The sequence below is a fragment of the Erigeron canadensis genome, chromosome 3 (genome assembly GCF_010389155.1).
Source record: "Erigeron canadensis isolate Cc75 chromosome 3, C_canadensis_v1, whole genome shotgun sequence".
Taxonomy (NCBI): domain Eukaryota; kingdom Viridiplantae; phylum Streptophyta; class Magnoliopsida; order Asterales; family Asteraceae; genus Erigeron; species Erigeron canadensis.
Genome location: NC_057763.1, coordinates 22974910 through 22995343, shown reverse-complemented (window position 1 = coordinate 22995343; position 20434 = coordinate 22974910). Strand labels below are relative to the sequence as shown.

General features: G+C 34.3%; 3 protein-coding genes across 5 annotated transcripts; 1 reads left to right on the top strand and 2 right to left on the bottom strand.

Annotated features, from left to right (window-relative positions):
- Positions 1-1390: 1390 nt before the first annotated feature.
- On the bottom strand, positions 1391-8516 carry LOC122591014 (zinc finger BED domain-containing protein DAYSLEEPER-like). Of its 3 annotated transcripts, none has more exons than XM_043763201.1 (8): positions 8412-8516; positions 7476-8110; positions 7185-7373; positions 6058-6219; positions 4662-5195; positions 2028-3933; positions 1752-1955; positions 1391-1661 (listed from the first exon to the last, which is right to left on the bottom strand). In XM_043763201.1, the coding sequence occupies exons 2-8, from the start codon at positions 8082-8084 to the stop codon at positions 1597-1599; spliced, it is 3669 nt and encodes a 1222-aa protein (XP_043619136.1). In that variant the 5' UTR covers positions 8085-8110; positions 8412-8516; the 3' UTR covers positions 1391-1596. The 3 variants fall into 3 exon arrangements, with proteins under 3 accessions (XP_043619136.1, XP_043619135.1, XP_043619134.1); XM_043763200.1 differs by having other exon boundaries at positions 7185-7683; positions 7771-8110; XM_043763199.1 differs by having other exon boundaries at positions 7185-8110.
- Positions 8517-9670: 1154 nt separating this feature from the next.
- LOC122593062 (thioredoxin H-type-like) lies at positions 9671-15370 on the top strand. Its single transcript, XM_043765405.1, has 5 exons — positions 9671-9811; positions 10907-10959; positions 13305-13427; positions 14043-14165; positions 14958-15370. The coding sequence occupies exons 2-5, from the start codon at positions 10939-10941 to the stop codon at positions 15108-15110; spliced, it is 420 nt and encodes a 139-aa protein (XP_043621340.1). The 5' UTR covers positions 9671-9811; positions 10907-10938; the 3' UTR covers positions 15111-15370.
- An 869-nt stretch (positions 15371-16239) lies between these two features.
- Positions 16240-19845, bottom strand: LOC122592403 (receptor-like protein kinase FERONIA). The gene is made up of 2 exons (XM_043764619.1): positions 19717-19845; positions 16240-19030 (listed from the first exon to the last, which is right to left on the bottom strand). Exon 2 carries the CDS (start codon positions 19007-19009, stop codon positions 16376-16378), a length of 2634 nt encoding a protein of 877 aa, XP_043620554.1. The 5' UTR covers positions 19010-19030; positions 19717-19845; the 3' UTR covers positions 16240-16375.
- Positions 19846-20434: the final 589 nt, after the last annotated feature.

The window sequence follows — 20434 nt, the reverse complement described above, 5'->3', positions numbered from 1 at the left end:
TTGGATCTCTCGCTTATAATCCACTTTTCTCTAAGTGGGTTGGTTATATCTGGAGAAGTATGATTTAGTGCTTCCACCTTATTCATAATTTCATATATCTTTATGGATCTAATTATGTGTTAACTTACTCTTTTTTTGTTTCCCACTTTCAGTTTTCTTGTACTGGTCCCTGTGAGCTGCAATTGGAAACTGGATGCCTTCTATTTCGTTACAGTGAGATGAAAATATCTTTGATTAATCATGAAACTGGGAAAGAGAAGCTAAGAAAGCACATATCCAATGTTTTCATAACCGGATCGGAAGACGAACCGGTGTTTTCTTAACCGGACAGGAAGGCGAACAAACATCCAATTTCTAATCGCAGGCATCTGTAACAGATGAAATCGACTTATTAAAGACATTAAACAATTCCGTGGAAGTAGACCTGCAAGAAATGCAAGAAAGATACTCAGAAATAAGTCAGTTTGCAGAAGTTGAGAGCCAAAGGGAACAACTTCTAAATGAATGCGACCAACAAACCTCAAGAACTAGACGAAATGAGAATATTACGGGTCCTATGGTTTTCTTTGATTTTTCCCACCTAAGTATATCTTAATTCGAAATATCACAAGCCCATGTCATGGATCGATAACATAGGATATATAGTAGCAGTTTACATTGTAGCATAGCTAGGGAGTCTAGCTGATAACAATACCAGTAGTTTTGTTACAATATAACTTGGTGAAATCTATATGGTGTCACAAGTTAGTTTCGTACAGTAGACTTTGTTGTAAATTGTAATACATGTAAGTTTGTTATACTATAACTTTTTGCTTAGTTTCATTACTTCATATTAACATCCAGAATGGGTATTAAGGACTAATATTATTAAAACTCTATATACCTTGATTACATTACACGATACTTGCTTTGTAGTGGGTTGTGCATTGCACAGCCGGATGAACACTAGTTTTACCATACTTGATAACTCGAAAGCATGTAATTAACTCGGAAGACAGGCATTGTTAATCAAAAGGTAAACTGTAACGGAAAACAAATAGTTTTTTTAAACCGCTAACATCCACATTCCAAACAAACATCAAAAGAACAGCTTAAGGGTTATATCGTTTCAGCATATGAACACTCGTGACTAGTGAGAGCCCTGTGAAAGTTATATGATTGTTTTGCTCGACTACCACAAATTGGATTCCATAACTTCTAATACAAGACCATGGCTTAATATGGACACTATAACACTATGGCAGACACTTTGCACACAACATATAAAGAAAAAAGAAATCCAAAAAGCCACCATGATACTCTCAAACCAACTGTATGCAAATGTTCCAAAGTCCAAACTAACCGTATATTCAAATCTTCATTCTGAGACCACAAAAATCTTGACAAGCAATAACCAAAAAGTCACATCTATCACATTTAATCATCTGATCATAAAGCAATATGGACACTACCAGAAGGGCATCAAGTCAATTGTGACATACCAGATAGTTAACCATCTACTATTAGTTGCTAATATCTGTTACAAACATTGCATTCGTTCCTAATATAACATCAAACATTCTCAAAATAACATTAAGCTCAACAAACATACAAAGATTATTCTTCCACAAGCATTTGTTCTTTTCCTTTATCTTTTTGGTTGTTGATCGCTTCCTCAATCTCTGTAGATGTATCAAAACAGAAAAATAAAAAAGTTAGTACCCATTTAACAGATATAACATACAAACAAAAGCAAACAAATGTGATTATACCAATGGCAATGTCGTCATCATTTAAGATGTCTTCAACTTGATCCATATATATAGAGTTACTCGACTTCCTAACCCAATCTTGTGTGCAAATCAACGCTTCCACTATGTTTGTTGACAACCTTGTTCTATAGGGGTCTAACATACCGCGGCTCATCCTAAAAGCCGATTCAGACGCCACTGATGAAATTTGAATTGCCAAGATATCTAACAAGACAATATAATAATGTTAATATAGGAACAAGGTAATAAAAGAAAATAAAATAGAAACTAACTTGCCTCTAGCCATGTGAGCAACAATTGGGAACCTATTTTCATTTAAACTCCACCACTTGAGTATGTCAAATCCAGGTTCGAAATTCACCTCCGGCTCATGAAGATACCTTATTAATTCGGTTTCAGTTGGAAACAAGGCATGTCCTTCCATGTGTAAATAGTCCGCGAAGAAGTCATTTTTTCCTTGAGACTTTACAGCATCTTCTTCGTTACATGCTTCTTGAGATTCTGAACCACCAGGGCCAAACCTTGCTTCGTATGTCTCAAACAACTTTCCTAACCTATTCTCAACATCCCCGGCCAAAACTCCCACCATCTTCTCAACGAAAGTTATAGACATCGGATTTTCCTTGGTTATTGCATTCGTAATCACCACTCTAAAACAATGTCTAACAAAAACTGATTTCATAGTGGGGTCCAAGATAACAGCAAAGTAAAAATAGTCATTAAGCTTATCTAACCTTCCCCAATAATTATCAAATTTTTCTCTCAATTGCCCAGCTATATTACAAAAATCAATGTCCCTCTCCCACACACGTAAATGATAATCTACATCTAAGACTTCTCTAAGAAAAAGATGTGATAAAGGCTTTGAAGTTGCTGAAAGAATTTCTGTTTTATCTTTGAACTTCTCTAGAAACAGAACTACTTTTTCACAAGCATTAAAGTCATCACGATCCGGTAATCTTACTAAATCACGCCTATAACATTGATCCACACTTTGATACTTCGAAAAGATTTTTTGCAGGCCCACGGCATTTTTCAACATCTCATACGTGGAATTCCACCTTGTTGGATAATCAAGACATAAAAACATTTCTGATTCAATCTTTTCTTTTTCCATGCATTCTTTAAACTTTGTTATTCTTTGTGTTGAACGTCTAATGTACCGGATTGCCTTTTGCACGCGCTCAACATGATGAGTTTGACTACGTAAAGCATCTTTCACAATTAGGTTTAAAATATGTGCCATGCACCTAACATGAAAATGTTTCCCTTTATCATACAAGTTAGGCAGCTCTTTCAACAAGTACTCTATAGCTTTATCATTACTAGACGCATTATCAAGCGTTATAGTCATGACATTTTGAATCCCCCAACAATCTATACAACGCAACAATTCAGGACCTATGTCATCTCCACTGTGACTTTCAATGGGTCTAAAGTTAATAATTCTTTTATGCATGACCCAATTTTCATCAATGAAATGAGCGGTTACTACCATATAGTTCACTTTTTGACAAGATGATGTCCATGTATCAGTAGTCAAGTGAATGGTAGTCTTCGGGTCACTTAAATATAAAAACAATTTACTTCTTTCTTCTAGGTAGTATTTGGCAATGTCCTTAGATAGTTTATGACGTGATGGTAATTTTACCTTCCCATTCAATTGGTAAACCATCCTAACAAAAGCCCAGTGTTCTACAAGCTTAAATGGCACTTCCGCACATACAAAAAAGTCTAATAAAGCTTCCTTAATTGCTAGATCATCATGGCTCCAAACATTAATGCTACTACTACCCTCCCCACTAGCATCTTTGTTAAACACTATGCTGACTCCTTTACTAGCTCTAACTTCGGGATTTACTTCACAGCTGATAAAGTGTTTTTTAAGACCAGGCGTACCATTTATTATCGGTTCAGCTTCGATAAGCTTTTTGCAACGCTTGCACTTCCCATACTTCTTTTTCACTCCATCCAATTGATTCTTGTAAACTTTCTCAAAATATTGCCAACATGCGGACCACTCATTTCCTTCCTTCATAACTTTCTCTTGAATTGCTCGTTTTCTTTTTAGTTGTCTGCTTTCTTTTGATATAGGCTCCACTGTTTCTACTTCTTCCGTGTTATCTTTCAAATCAGCATCAACTTGTTCACATTGAGTCTTATCAAGAAAAGTATTACCATCCTAATCAAAAAAATACATAAATTAATATCATCTTTTTTGAGGATCAAGTAAAGAAAAATAAAAATTAATTAGAATCTCATCAACATAAATCTTGCGTAAAGTCAAGAATAAGGCATACCAGTTCTATAACCTTAAAATCAACACATTAATTATTTAATACGAAGTGCATCAGCATCACTATCTAGTAACTGTTAAAACATATATCAAATGAAAATTTTAATTAAAGGGGAACAAATTTCAACCATGAGAAACTACAAAGAGATATATAGAGTAGGGATGAGCAATAAGGTGTCATATGGACCTAAATATATAAATATACACAAATAATAAACAAGATTCATCCAAAATAAATAAATTATAAGAAATTAAATATTAAATGAATGATCCCTAGATGGATCATATTTGATCTTAGTTGATATGGTATTTGTTTTTAGGTTGATAAACCATATATGTAGCATGAGAAGTTGGAATGGCTTTTTTGTATGGAAGATGGATGCCACAATACAATGGAATTTTCTTTTGCAACTACAAGACTAGTCGGGACTAGTTTGGGATTTCCAGATTTTCCCAATACGGGCATGATTAGTTATATAGTACCGATTTAGGGAACCAACAAAAGTGGGTACCCGGTGAGATTATATTACAAACTTTTGTGCCCATTTATATAACAATCTTGAAGGTGAGATCATCGACTCGCAGTTGTGAACTCAAAGTACAGAAAGGCTTACATTAGTTAAAGATGGCGTCGGCGCAATATCTGTTGTAAGATCGTCAGAGCGAATCTGAATGTTATCCGAGTAAACCTTCTCAGAATCCTCAAAATGCCCCAGCTTAGCTTCAATCTTTGCCCACTGCTTAGCATTGATGTAGGTATGGGACAGTCGCTTCATCTTTTTATACATAGAAGAAAAATGTGCCACCACGGTTAACCTTGCGCACTTGGGTATCAACTGTAAGAGAGATTTGAACTCAGACCCTATCCAACTAACGCGGTCATAGTTTGGATTTCCACTTTCAACCTGGAGTTTCAGTTCTGCCATTTTTCCCTTAATAACATGTGGCATCAATTCCACAAGCTGCCACTTTGTTCTCTCCAATGTTTGTATTTTGCTACGCAGCTCTCCAACTTTACATATAGTTGGTATTTTAGCCTCCCACACTCTCTTGACTTTGTCCATAGTCCCTGCTTGCTTATTTTCTGCCTCTACCTTGTTTGCCATTCCATCATTAGGTATCGGCTCCCTTAATATCTTTTGTGGCACCTTCAATAGAAGTAGATTGATTACTCATAAATATTGTGCTCATAACACTGAACAAACTGCTTTTTTGCTAAATCTAGATACACTTAATTTATGATTTTTCAACGGTTTATCCCAACGTCTAAGTCAATGATTCTATATCACTCGTTAGTAGTAGAAATAATCCGTGCTTAAAAACGTATAGAAATAACATTTAATGAGGATTAGGGCCAAAACTCCAAGATTATAAAGAAGAAAGATACATAGAGAGTCAACCAATAATCCAGAATGAGAATTGAGAAGTCTGGAGTTTTAATCAATTTCTCACTTTTATATGTGGAGATGAATATTCCAAGTTTATGTCACTTTATATTTTTCATGATGAATTTGATTATTGTTCCCAAAGAATTCCCTTTTGCCTTCTGATTTGTGTATCCTAAATCAAAATTAATGATTGATTTATAGGAACTTTGTATATGTACTATGAAAAAGAATTATTAAAATGTTTAATTACTTTATTTTTAAACTTCTCTGCAGTCCTCATTTTTAAAGAATCACCAAATCAGTACGTTTTTATCCTTGAAACAAAGAAGACTACCTAACTTTTACAAGCTCTATAGGAAAAAGTGTGATTATTGGTCTACATATTTACAAAATTTCTTGGAGAAAGATGTAATGGTTGTAGTCCAATGACCCATCCCAATATACTAGACAAGCATCCTTAAAAAATCACATACACAGGTCCAGCGCTAGTATATTGACAGTTTAAATAAAGACCCCGAACATCAGTAATAAGAAAATAAACCAATTTGCAAGATTCAACATTAACATCGGTAACTGCAGTATTGAATATGGTTTAAAGGTTGCAAAAACATAAGAAATATACCTGAGGTGAGTCCATGAGGAAGGTAGCATTTGGAGAATTCTCCAACAAGTAGTTTTTGGCTCGAGTGGGGTAACATGACACTACTCCAAGTACCTTGAGGCACTTCAAGTTATTAAATGGACAACGTTCAAGGGAGAACTTATCCAGACATAACGAGATGGCCTTCACTCAGTAAATACAAATAAAACACACATAAGCTGATAAGCAATAGAAAAATTAATACTTTCGTCGTACAAACGCAAATGCATAAGGTACATGCGAACTTTCTTCAGGTAATAAGTTCTAGCTAATGAGTTGTTGCGCAATACCTATAACATTTTCATTGGTTTTACGACATTCTCCATGAATTATCTAAGGTATTTAATTTGAAAGATTTGTTTGGTTCAATTAAAATTCTATTGTTACTCTTACAACTAAATGTCACATTAAAGAAGTATTAGATAGCATCGAGAACTAGAAGAGTCGTAATAGGGACGACTGAGCATTGTTGGCAGTAAAGCCATTCAGCTCTACACATTCTTGCTAACGTATACAAGGTGACTAGATGCAAGTAAAACCTCACAACTGTCAGTAAGCGTTGGGCAGGCTACGGACATACTTCAGAATCGCAAAATTTAGGTATATATAGAACACTTTTCAGTTTTTGAAGGGGAATATATATACACATATAATATATAGATGTATATATATATACACATCGGAGATCAAATAACTCACGCTCTTAGCCGGCAACCTTATGGTAGGTGGCCAGCTTGGTATCACCATTTAAAACTGTAGCCAGAAATTGCAATTCGTATGAGTAATTTTCTATCTTGTCAAAAGAAGTGTGAGTCAATTTGCAAAAGAGGTTGTAAATAATTTGTTCTTCTCTTTTTGTGATGCTCGTCAACTTCTTAAGCACAACAATCATGGTAAGCTACAACACTTATATCCATGTTACACTCTTGTGACAATTTTTGGTAAAAACATAACTGGTGTCTTTGTGACAAATCACAATTGCGGTCTACCATTTAACTTAAGACCTTTATCCCCAAAAAATTAAACTAACTCAAGACTAAAAACTCATGATTCTGAATAACATCAGCAATGCTAATAAACATTAACCAAAAAAATTGATATGCATATACCTCAAAGACGTGTTTATCAAGAGTAAGGACTGTAGCACTGCAAAACATATGATACATATCAACTAGCAAGGGAACATGTATCTTTTGATGTGAAGAAAGTTTCACTTTCTCAAGCGAATTGAAGCCCTCTGTGAGCAACTGCAGCATAGAGTACGGAGAACAGCCATCGGTTACTGACGCTGTAAGATTCTGAAGTTGAGGTGCAACCACATTAATAAGTTTTGGCAACCCGAATGGCTTTGTAATAGTAAGATTAGAAAGTTGTGGAGCATAAATAATGAATATCCCCACCTCGAACATGGAAAACCCATCTAAAGTAAGATTCTTTAGATTCACACACATGGAAAAGGGGTTGAGGATCTTATCTGCTTTGAAATAGATGTTTGTCAAATTTAAAGTTTCTAAGGATGGAAAGTCCCAACCTGATACCGTTTCGACGCATGTTTGACGACAACGACCAGGAATACTAGTGAGAGTGAGATGTTTGAGTGTGCGAGAACTGAAAAGACATTTTGGAAACGGTAAAAAACTTATTTGAGCGCCACATCTCACAGTCAGTTGCTTAACATTAAGCGAGAATGCATACTTTATAACATTTCTAACAGCAACATGGGCCGGTGTTCCTGTGGTGTTGAGTTTAACTGTCGAAACCAATGCGTTGTTATTCCGACGAGATAGTAGATGCCTCACGAATTCGGTAAATTGAGGCAAGCTATGGAACTCTGAAGTATCTAAGTTAAGATAGGGCAATGTAGTCCAAATATGCCTCCATCTCCTAGAAATCTTACTAGTTCGGATCGCATCTTTCATGCCAACGAAAGCCAGAATGCGATGAATAATCGCATCCGACAATTTGCTTATTCTATCTTCTTCTGCCACGATAACATGTGCCAGATCCATCTATTCAATCTCTTGTTGCACCTGAACTACCATTTCAGTAAATTTAAACTATTATTCTTTTTAAACTACCAAATCTAAGATATATACAAAATGTCACCCAAAAATAACTTAATTATTTGTACAAATATTCAAATTGTTTATTTAGTCTTTGTAATTCTTGTAGCTTTTTGTACACAATAAAAAATATTGTAAAAATGATAATGTAGAAATGAGATATGCATGCCATTAAACTAAAAAGATAAGATATAATTAGTTTATTATCAAGAAATAAATAAAATAATGAAGTCTTAATATCGATGATGATTAAGAGCATAAAGGAGGGCTTACAGTTGAGTAATCGGTGGCTGCAAATAAAATAATGAAATCTTAATATCGATGATAATTTTCGAACCCTGTGTTTGGTTAGGGTTTGTATGATTGATACTGGTGAGTGGATGTCCTTGACACTGCTTTGTTATAGGCGGCTGATACAATTTTAGCGGCGACATTGTCTGGTTCGTTATCTGTATGACAGTCAACCGTATTGCTTTTTATCCTTCCTCGACTAATGTCCTGTTATAGACAAATCGATACTCTTGACTATTCAAACGCTGTATTATTATTATTATTATTTTTTGTTATATATACGATTCGTTCATTTGTATTCTTCCATCGCTCTCTTTCGGACCTAACCGAATTGAACATTAAACATGTTATTTTACGGTTAAAAGATATGAGTATATTTTTTGTAAATAATTTTATTAAGAGTATTATATAAATATTATGTGGAAATATTTGAAGTATTGAATAAATAGTTTGGATAAATATAGTTGTAAAATATTTTAAGGATATTAATCCTATTATGAGTAGATTTAGTTTGTAACTTAGGAATGTATTAAAAATTAAAGGTTTTAGGTATTTTAAAGATCGAAAGTTGGAAATAAAGAGAGTAGTTTGTTTATACTAATACAACATAGATATAGATTAAAAAGTATAAACATAAAAAAATTGGACTTTTTTTTATTGAAAGGTGAATTTCGCTTGAAACTTTGTGTCGTGATTCGACAGCAAGAAATCTAGCATACGTTGTTTTAACCGGGTCCGCGCTAAAGAGCTCTCTCGAAGTAGAAATGCCTATTTTAAATAGGCAATGGGGAAAACCCCTACTAATCCGACCGAAAGCATGACGATTAATAGGAGTAAACTCTGCTCCCTCAGACTTGAACCTGGGTATACCCAAGTCAAGCTCTCATAGAAGGACTACTTTATATCTCAAAGTTGGTGGAATAGAGATTCGAATCTAAGACCTACAGGTCATCAAGAGAATTCCAAACCACTACAACAACTTATTATTGATATAGAAAATGGGGAATGATTAATCCTCCTAATTCATTAGCTGAAAAATCCTTCTAATTTATTATATGGTGACATGTAGAAATTCAAGAGAAGATTTAGTGAAATACACATGTTATATTCATAAGGCCGTAGGAGTATCTTAGAATAAAAATTTAGGAGGAATCATTTTCCATAAAAAATTTGGACATTTAACATTGACCTCATTTTATTTCTATTTAATCTAATCGAACCGAATATAAAAATTAAAAAATAAAAAAAAACACTACTCCAAATTAAGTTAATCTGTAGTCTTAACAGCAGTAAAGGCGAACAACAGTCTATCTAAAATTGGCGCATCTTTCTCTCCCAACTCTATTGCTACCCTCTCTTCAATACGTCGTCGTTTGATTAGGGTTTGTAATCAATCTTTTTATTCTATTCTTATTTTTTCATTTTATAATGTGATTTATTGTTTATTTTTAACTTAGATTTCTCAATTATGGATTAAAACCCCCAAATCTGTTATATTAATCATTGTATGTTTAAATTATATAAGTGATCCCGATATATACTCCGTCCACCCGTCTCGAAATAAGTGTCCACGAGAAAACGATAAAAACGTAGTTTTAGGAATGTATAGTTAATGTGGTTTTTTAGTTGGTTTGAGTTACAGTTTTGTCCGAATAAAGTTGAATAATTTACAGTTAGTTTAGCTTCCATTTTTGTTAAGAAATTGACAAGTAGTTGCAAGAACGGTTATTTTGGGAAAAACTAAAATAGAAAGACGGAAGAGATGACCCGTTTCTTTGGTTTGTTTACCGGGATAGCTTGAAGAATAAATGTATTTTTCTACCTTTCGAGTTTCATAATTTCATCTAAATATCGTAATGTAGTAGGGTACACGGATATGTTTATTTTTATCTTAATCCATAAAAAGATGACTCAAGTTCAAAAGTCACCGACTTTTTAGCTCTTTACAGACCTTCATTTAGACAAACGCTAAATCTATGTAACAGTTAATGCGTGAAAAACAAACAAGCCTTTAATTTGAGTATTTATTTTCTGTATAGTGCTTATGTCATTGATGCACAAGGTAGTTGCATCACACTTATGTCCTTTTTAAATACACACATAGTTAAAAAATTTTGAAAAACACTTTTGTGTAATAATGGGTGGAATGGTGAAGTATCTTAGAAGTGGATGGTATTTGGAGAAATTTGAAATAGGTAGCGGGTGGGCAGTAATATTGAGACAAAGTGATGTTCTTTTTCATGTAGGGATAGAGGTTTGGAGAGGAATATGTTGCAATATATTATGGCAGTTTCTAGCATTATTAACAGATTGTGTATTGACATGTTTTCTTCTGGTTGTTATCTTTGTGGTGGCGGTGGATGGGAGTTGGTAACAGTTTTTCTGTAAAGTAGTTATGTTCATATGCTACTTTGTATATAGTTATATTATGTTTAGTATATTATATGCAGTCATGCTAAACTTTGATTATTTTTCAGAATACGCTGGCATAAATACGGTTCACATCAGAATGGGGATATGCTTCTCTAGGGTGAGTATTCCTTGGTCAGTGCCTATTAACATCACAAAGTTTGCATTACTTTGCATGTTTTGACAAGAACACACTAGTTTTTTAATCTCATATGAATTCTTCCACTTGGTTACTATTTATATGCTTTAACACTTGAATCCATTATCCTTAAAATAGCCGTTGTCGTGAATTGTGCGTATTTCCACAATATGAGGGATTTTGTTTTTTTGGTAATATGGGTGTCAGACATTTTGCCGACTAAATATATGTCGTTAGAGTCCCCCACCATACAAACTCCCTAAATGGCTGCTCTGAGTTGTTGAACATGTCTACTTGTGGATTTGGGCTTTGGACTTGCTGGGAGGTGGAAAATAAAGTTGGTTGCTTGAAAAGCATTTCAATTTAGAACATTCTACCCGACCATCATACGTTTTTGTTTTTTGTTCATAATTATCATATTTCTGCCAAAATTATTGATGAGGCAGGAAGTTATTTTGTTTTGTTTTTTAGGTAATGATATATCAACACTTTATTTAGTAAGAAGAATTGATACACCCTGAGCAAGTGAGCATGCAAATAAATGTTAACCAGTAAATTCAAGAGCTTGGAACTTGAATGAAGGTTTTTCTCATGTTGTTGTCCATTAACCAAAACTAATATGATCAATATTCAAGATAGATCTCTTAAAAGTTTTTGTAACAAAAAAACTCACTAGTCTATTGATATCATACAACTTTGATGATGCCAAATGAATTTCCAATTAAAATGACTAATCTACATTATGATAATACCTGTAAGCAACATAATGACCTATATTTAGTAAACAGGTCAACTATCCATGATCTGCAATAACGATAATTGTCTATGATAATATATATAAGCATGATAATAAAAGTATACAACTACTACCTCCTATTTATAGATCTTCGTAAGAATGGCAAACATCAACATTGTTCTTCACATTATGATGTAGGCCAATCATAAACATGAGCAGTGTTCTCTTTAACTGGAGTCTGGGAAGCTAGGTATTTGTTGGTAGTATAACAAAATATATGACCTCAACAAGATAGCAATGAAATTAAGTTTGGAATGTGCCTTTCATGTAACTCCCTAAAGTCAGTTTATATCAACTAATCTAAGTCCTACTACATGGACTTGTTAGAAAATCAAATCGGGGGTATTACTATACAGAGAACATTAGGAAAAGTTAATAGGCAATTAGGCATTATCGTCAAGGGCATAATAAGGGCTACAGTGGGATAATCATATGCATGCCTAAGGTCCCACTTGAATAGTAGTTTAAGATCTGAATGGTGTGATCAATGAAGACATGAGCATATGTGCATCCTATCTAAAGATAAGTTTCAAAGATTTTGCTTAATTGGTATGCACCATGGTACACAATGCCGCTTTCTATTGACTGTTCTGCTCTATAGGATGCATTCAGGGTCTTTGCTTCAAAAACTTTTGCATTTGTATTCTGACCTTAATTCACCGAGCTCATGTAAATTGAACCCTATACCCTATGCATTCCAGTATATTTGGTTGAAACTTTCAAACCATTTGTTTTTCTTTTAAAAAATTTTAGAAATACAAGTAATCACAATAGTTCCAATTTATCAATGGGATTGGCCACAACCTATTGGTTGATGAGCCACCTTGAATGCCGCATGGACCTGGTCTTATTCAAACAAATTAACAGAACAATTCAGAGATTGCTGCAATTTAACTATGTTTTGAGGTTGAGTGGTACGGCTAATTTAGTATGGAGAAACAAGGGAATCATTTTGATGGTCAATATGGTTGAAATACATCGCATGCATCTCAGCTTCTTATTGATTATGTGAATACATGAATTCCCCTCATGTAAAGTTGAACCCTTTTTGGCCTTTGTTCTTCCCAAAACTCTTCCTAGTTCTGTTTGCTTATTTATAAGATAATATAGATGAGTTAGTCTATCTCCCTATGGGTTATCTATTAAATTTATATAAAATTTTAAAAAGATGAGAGTATGATCCTATGTTATTATCTCTAGTTGGCTTGGTAACCAGGATGTTGGCAGTGAGTATAATTAACACTCATGTTTCTTAATCATATTTGGTGGCTCACTTAGAGTGTGCATTGCCTCAATTGGTTATTCATATATGTGTACTATGTGTATGAAAATCGATGAGATAAAGCCTATACCATTTTGGGAGCTGTATTTCGGATTATTTTTTTTTATATTTCATACCATATATGTGTTAAACAAGTAGCATACTTACAATAGTATAGCATGAAATATAAGTGTTTTTGATAGTTAGTCTAAAACTTATATATATTGAAATTAGATGAACCATGAAAATTGATGCATCTATTATTTTCAGAGTCAGAACGATGGAGATGACTCTGATCATCATGCTGAATTTGCTGGAGGTAATGTGACTCTTGTCACCACCAAGGATGCTTGGGATCAAAAGTTATCAGAAGCAAAGAAGGAACACAAAATAGTAAGTAATGGGTCGTATTTTGATATTATTAAGTACCTTGTATAATTTATATACTGTAGAGGTGCAGAAAAGGGTTGGTTATGAGCCAAAATGGATCAATTTATATATTGGTCAAAACGGGGTAGGTTGACCCAGAACGCTTTTTTGTCAAATTGTTATAAATAATAAGGATATTCAAAGTGATTATAAAAACTGTACATTTTCGTAGGTTTTTTAACTTATTAGATAGCATGATGTAACATATATGTATTAAAAGCTCACTTTGGGAGACTTTCGACCCATGTGACGCATTTCCTTTCAAGATAATTTTTTGTACTTTACTCGAGTGAGATCTTGACAGTTTTCAAGTTTGTGTTAATCATCTAAATTACCTTTTAGTTATTGCGGAAACTATGAAGACCTTATTGACCAAAATCATTAGCTTGAGAGACTTTCAAATGACAACAATAAAGAAATCGGTGATGTTTAGCTTGCAACTTTTTTTCTTCCAAATAAACGAATCTTGTGCAATTTTCGTGGGACACCCAAAAATAGATATCATTGCGATTTGTAACATATAGAGGGAGCAATATTTATTGAAAAGCAGTACCTGCTATATGTTTGTTTTGGTTACAGGTGGTTGCCAACTTCAGTGCATCATGGTGCGGCCCTTGTAGAATGATCGCACCATACTACATTGAGCTATCTGAGAAACACCCTTCTCTTATGTTTCTATCTGTAGATGTTGATGAATTAACAGTAAGCTATACTTCCTCCTTGCTTGTTCCTTGTACTATTATATCACTAGTTTCTGTTGTTCTTATTAAAATTGAATAATAAGATTCAATCTCTGGAAACAGATCCTAATGATGGAAATGTACAACGAGTACTACTTGACTTATATTTTTGAAAGACAATGGCTTACACACACACCTATCCAACTTTGCTTCTAACAGGTCTTGAACCGACAACCTACCTGAGGACGATACCTATTTCATTTCCACAATGCATTTAAAGTCAAAGTGTTATTTTTTTTAGATTCATATAAGTGTTTTTGTCAACTTTAACACCAATATCAACTATCTAATTTGAAATTGAAATTCAGCCTAATTAATATAATAGATCAAAATGTGTCCCTTTATTACGTTCTAGGAAGAAACAAAGTCCGAAATGTCAACATTTGTCCCTTCTTGGAGCATATGACTCTGTTGTACGTCGAAGTCGCAAAATGGATGAATCAAATAGTTTGGTTCTGTGGTCAAAACTGGTCAATTTCTGGTAGGTTTTTGTCCAAATAGTTCTTGTTCTTTCTAACAAATGGTGGTCAAATATGGTTATCAAGGTTGTATATTACATTAACTTTTTGGAAGATTTTATGCATTAAAAATACATCTTAAATCTATTTAACACGGTTGTACCATAAAGCCATTTCTGCCTCCTGTTTGTACTCACGCTTGTTTAGCAGCATCTTGAACCAGAAATTCCAATTGCTATGTAAGTGTTTGGCTTCCTACCACCTAATGATGGAGTCTTTCTTATGTGCTCATGCAGGATTTTAGTACACAATGGGATATAAAAGCTACTCCAACGTTCTTCTTCCTTAGAGACGGAAATCAAATTGATAAGCTTGTTGGCGCCAACAAGCCTGAGCTGCTGAAAAAGATAAATGGAATTGTGGATTCAGAACCCCGCCACCATACATAACCCCCTCATGGTGTTCACATGCCAAAACCTGTATGGAGTAGGGCATTGGTACATAACGAAACCTCGAGTATTCTGTCTTTCTTTTTCTTTTCTTTTTTTATTTTCTATATTTGTAGCTTTGTGAATGCATTTTGTTTATGCAACATATGATCTTCTGTCATGTTTAAGCTGACAAACACAATATAAGTGCTCTATTACTCTACATAATGGGATTCATTTGTTGCATATTTCATTGAATCTAATTATCAGTTGGTCTTTAATTAGTGTTGGCATATTTACCTTGGTTTATGAATTATGATGATGCAAAGTCAGTTAAACGAGGTTTGTTGCCTTGCATTTTGCTACTCGCACTCATCTATTAACACCTTTTTGTTTATCAATACTTTTTTTGTTTATGTTTAAAAAACTCTAAACTTAAGTTCTTGCAAACTACATACGTTGTAGTGTTGTACTTTCATTTCTATCAACACCTTTTTGTTTATGTTTAAAAATCGAAAACATTATTATAGTTTAGAGGGCTCTCAATGGTGTTCATCACTTGCAAATTAACGTATGTCATTTTTATGACACCATAGGCACAACCTCGCCAGTTTTGCAAATCACTTCCTTTCGTGAGTTAAGTGACGAGCATTTGACGAGAGAGGCAATACGGTTGGTACCCAACCAATGTAAGCCACTCTTTCTGTTTTTTCATTTAATATTTGGTTAAATAATTGTAAAAATTAATAAATTAATGAGAAACTGACGAGTTATTGTTGCCTTGTTGGTAATGCTTTGAAAATGATATCTCAAATGATATGTTGGAGCTGTTGTAAATCTGACATACATAAAAATAAAAATGACATACCACCATTCAAAGTCCTCTTATACTTCAAACTTCTACAATAAACTATGTTTTGTTTACTTTGATTATATCCTACATTATTATCTACAATATTTTATAATCTATTAGATAAAAAATTTATAATTTTATCTATGAAGTACTACAAATTAAGTTACTTTGCTTTTGTTTTTTTGTTTTTTTTTTGCTTAAAATTAGTTGCCATTGTCGATTTCTAAATCTATTGGAATTATATTCATACTGAGTGCATTCTTACGCATACACGGGGCTTCATTAACACTTGGATACTCCATTTAAATATCATCATTATATAGCTTAATATGAAAATTATAACGTTTAGATACATCCACTTCAACAACATTCAGCAAAAAAGTATGTCACCTTGCCAAAGATCAAGCAAACCAGTAGCAGATCACCGTTTCAGCTAACGTCCATTCAGGTTCATAATCTGAGAGAAAACATCACTCCCCGTCAAACCATCAGAATCCACAGTAGCAAGACTCTGACCCCCTAGAGTCGTGGACAGACCGTTGCTAATTGTTGAGTCAGTCAAATTCCCATCAATATTCTTGGACTTTGCATTAAGTGGCATCTCATCAGAGACTTCATCTACCATATTGGCTGACCCATCATCTCTGCTCTCTTGAAGCTTTATAGCAGTGTTGAGGTTATGTAAAACATCCCACATTGAGGGCCTATCAGTCCCTACATCAGCAAGACACTTGACTGCCGTTTCAGTCACTATCTTGAAACACTCGGGTGCAATTTTCCCTCTTAAATACGGGTCAATAATCTGATCAAGCATGCCCACTTTGTGAGAATGTAATGCCCATTCAGCTAAACTCACTTGCTCTTTTGGAAGAGCAGGGTCCAGAGCAGGTCGGGCTGTTAAGATCTCAAAAAGCACTACCCCAAAAGAGTACACATCTGACTTTTCAGTCAACTTCTGTCTCCTGTAGTATTCAGGATCTAAATACCCAAAACTACCCTTTACAACCGTGCTTACATGACTGTGGTCCATGGCAGGACCCGTTTTGGATAGCCCGAAATCTGACACTTTAGCAACCCAATTTTTATCCAAGAGAATGTTTGTTGTTTTCACGTCACGGTGGATGATGGTGTGCTTGGCACCCGTATGAAGATAGTTTAGACCACTGGCAGCCCCTATACAAATCTCGAGGCGTTTCTTCCATGTCAAAGGCAGGTTTTGTGTCTTGTAAAGATGTTCTCTTAAAGTTCCATGAGCCATGTAATCGTATACAAGGATCATTTCAGTGTCTTCTTCACAATAACCAATTAAAGAAACAAGATGACGATGCCGAAGCTTCGAAAGCATTTCAATCTCGGTCCTAAATTCGTTCACACCTTGATCAGAAAGTGGGTTCCCTCGTTTTATAGCAACTTCAGTCTTTCCATCATCGATTTCACCTTTATAAACCTTCCCAAATCCACCCTCACCAAGAAGCCTAGCCTCATCAAAGTTATTGGTTGCAGCCTTAATCTCTGCAAAAGAAAAATGGCGCCCAAGGTTTGAAGGTGCAGATCGTGCATAACTTCCTGTAGTGTTTGTCTTAGCAGTTGAGATTGAAGAGTGTGTGTTTTCATATAATGAGAGTGGTATCCAATTAGATGTCACATCACTCGAGTTTTGGTTCTTTTCTTTTCGTCTACGTGAAACAAAGCAAAGAAAGAAACCAACAAGAAAGATAGCAGCAATACCACCACCAATCGCGCCACCAATTATCCCATTTTTGTTACCTGAATCATGTGGTAATACTCTTGACAAGTCAATAATATCTTGTTTCTGAATGGGATTTGGAAGTGCACCTGCAAGATTTCCATCACTGGAGTTTATTTTGAATATCTCCAAACCGTTTAAGATTGCATCAAATCTGTTTGGTTTCATGTAAGTGTTGGGATGCAATTTAAGCCACAGATCTTGTCTCGGACTCTCGGATGGAAGATATACAACATAATCTTTATATACAGGAACCTTACTCTTGGTTGTCCAAGCAATAACATCTGCGTCCGGCTGTGCAGTTTCATTGTTTATAAAAATTTCGAACACCCTTTGGTTAATTTTAGTAATATCCGGAGCAACTTCACAAAAATGAAGCCTAACCAGGTATGAGAATCCGGTATCAACGTCAAAGTACCAAGAAAGATTGAATCCAAGGTTGATTTCTGGAGTTGGACCCATGGATCTAGCAGTTTCATACACATCAACTGGTGCAACATAATCTGGCATTCCTGCAGGATAACTAATCGTTATATTTTGATCAGTATCAACAGAAACCCCAATAGCAGTGCCAAAAATATAAGCAGTGTCACCCTCCCACTGTCTATACATCCCGGTATCCCCATTAACTGAAATAGCCTGCCCGCCAACATTTAACCGGTATACATTCTCAAGAGCAGTAAAGTTATCAATGTCAAAACTTCCGAATGTACCAACAAGCATAGAAGTTCCCGCATATATATCAGGGTGAGATACAATTTCAATCCCATTGATAAATGCATACGAATTAGGAGTGTCCCGAGAAGGAGTAAATGTCACATTCAAAGTCCCAGATTCCACATTTATAGAATACTCTTTAGAAATGAAATCATAGTTGAGATTAGTAGCGGTATCATATGCACTAAAGTTTTTCAAAAGAGTATACTGTCCAGCGTTTACAGAAAAAACGCCTTTAGTAACATCAAAGTTAGGATAATCTGCAGGGTAGAAGTAAAGGCGTAGAAACTTCCTGCCAGATGCTAATGGAAAGCTATAAGTGTATTCAGATGAAAATACCCGAGCAGTCATGTAAGGAGTTATAGGAACAGACGGTTTTTGAAGAGTAGCATCTGAAACTATTGAATTCATTCCAGGTGGTACATACTTTGATCCAATATCCGTGATCCATTTCCTACCATCAATATCACTTGTTTCACCATTTGCACCGCAATTTAGCAAAATTTTATCCCTGGGAGCATAATTTGCAGCTAAAACCACATGAACAAGTAGTACAAAACAAGAGAGCTGCTCCAGTAGGAAATATATATTGCGATTTTTCATTGTATTCGCACCAATTTAATGCTGAAAATATTCACAAAATAAAGCGTTAATGATTTAATATAACAACATACTTTTGCATTTGTCTTTCTTATTTGTTTTTTAAACCATTATGTAACTCAAATATCAAAAAAGATTGTAAATTCTTGGTAAGCAGATCATATACTGCCTTAGCACGGATGTCCCTCTTCAAGCGCCTGCTGCTTGGATGTCACTACTAGGTTCGAACCAATAACCAACTAACACACCGTTCTAAAATTAAAAAAAAATATAATATAATAATAACTTACATTTGGATTTTCAGAGCACTATAGTTAGTAAATTATGTCATGTCATACTTAGCTTAAAAGATATTACTATCTTTTTCATAATTCGGAATACATGACGATCGCAAGAGAAAACAAATTATAAAAGGCCGTAGTAAGAAACAACTTAAAAATTTTGTTGTTAATTAGAATGACAACATCGTTCATCAAATTTCATCACAAATATACATTAAAAAAACCCATATATAAAAAATGATCAATAAACAGTTATATTTGCAGCAATAATACTTACTAGGGGTTTAAGAAGGAAATTAAAAAAAGAAAAGAAAAGATAAAGCTAAAAAATGACAGATGAATGAAAACGCGTGAAATAAGCAGATCTACGAATTATATTATTAAAGAAAAAAAAGGTATTATAAAGATGATAATCAAGATAAAACTTACCTGAAAAATGGAGTGAATTTATAAAGTTGGTGAAGAGAGTTTAGAGGTTTTACAAACAAAAGAAACAGGGGATGAAAAAGAAAGCAGAATATGATGATTTGCTTATTATGTTGTGAAACAAAGAGTCAAAGAAACAAACATTAAAAAAGGGAGAGTGACGATTGTTTTTTCACCTGATAAATTCTCTGTCTTTGTTTAATATTTTTTGGGGAATTATATTTATATGTACAGACAGAAGCGGACTTGTTTATATAGTCCCGAAATATGTGTGATCTTTTTGTACTATGTTACGAGATTTGATCATGTGTGATTTGTGTGTTATCATATGTCTTTGATATTTTATATCATTTAGATTTGAGACCATGAAGTGGTTGAGATTAGGAGTGATCAAAATCAAAATACGTGTCAATCCGTCATACCTGTTTAACCAGTCCGAAACAAACCGAGCCCGATTCAACGTGTTAAGTATTGGTCAGGTCTACGAGGCTATATTTAATGAAATCTTGGGTTATGGGTCGGGCTAACACGGGGAAAACCCGAGAATCTAACCAACACTACCTTATCAATAATATTAAAAAGTTACATTAGAATTCATAATTACATTATTATAATAATATATTTATTAGTATTTTTAAATATTTTCTCTCCGTGCAATTTTAAATGTCTTAGTTTGACTTTCAAAGTTTTTTTCTTTAAACTTTTAACGTAAATATTTTTG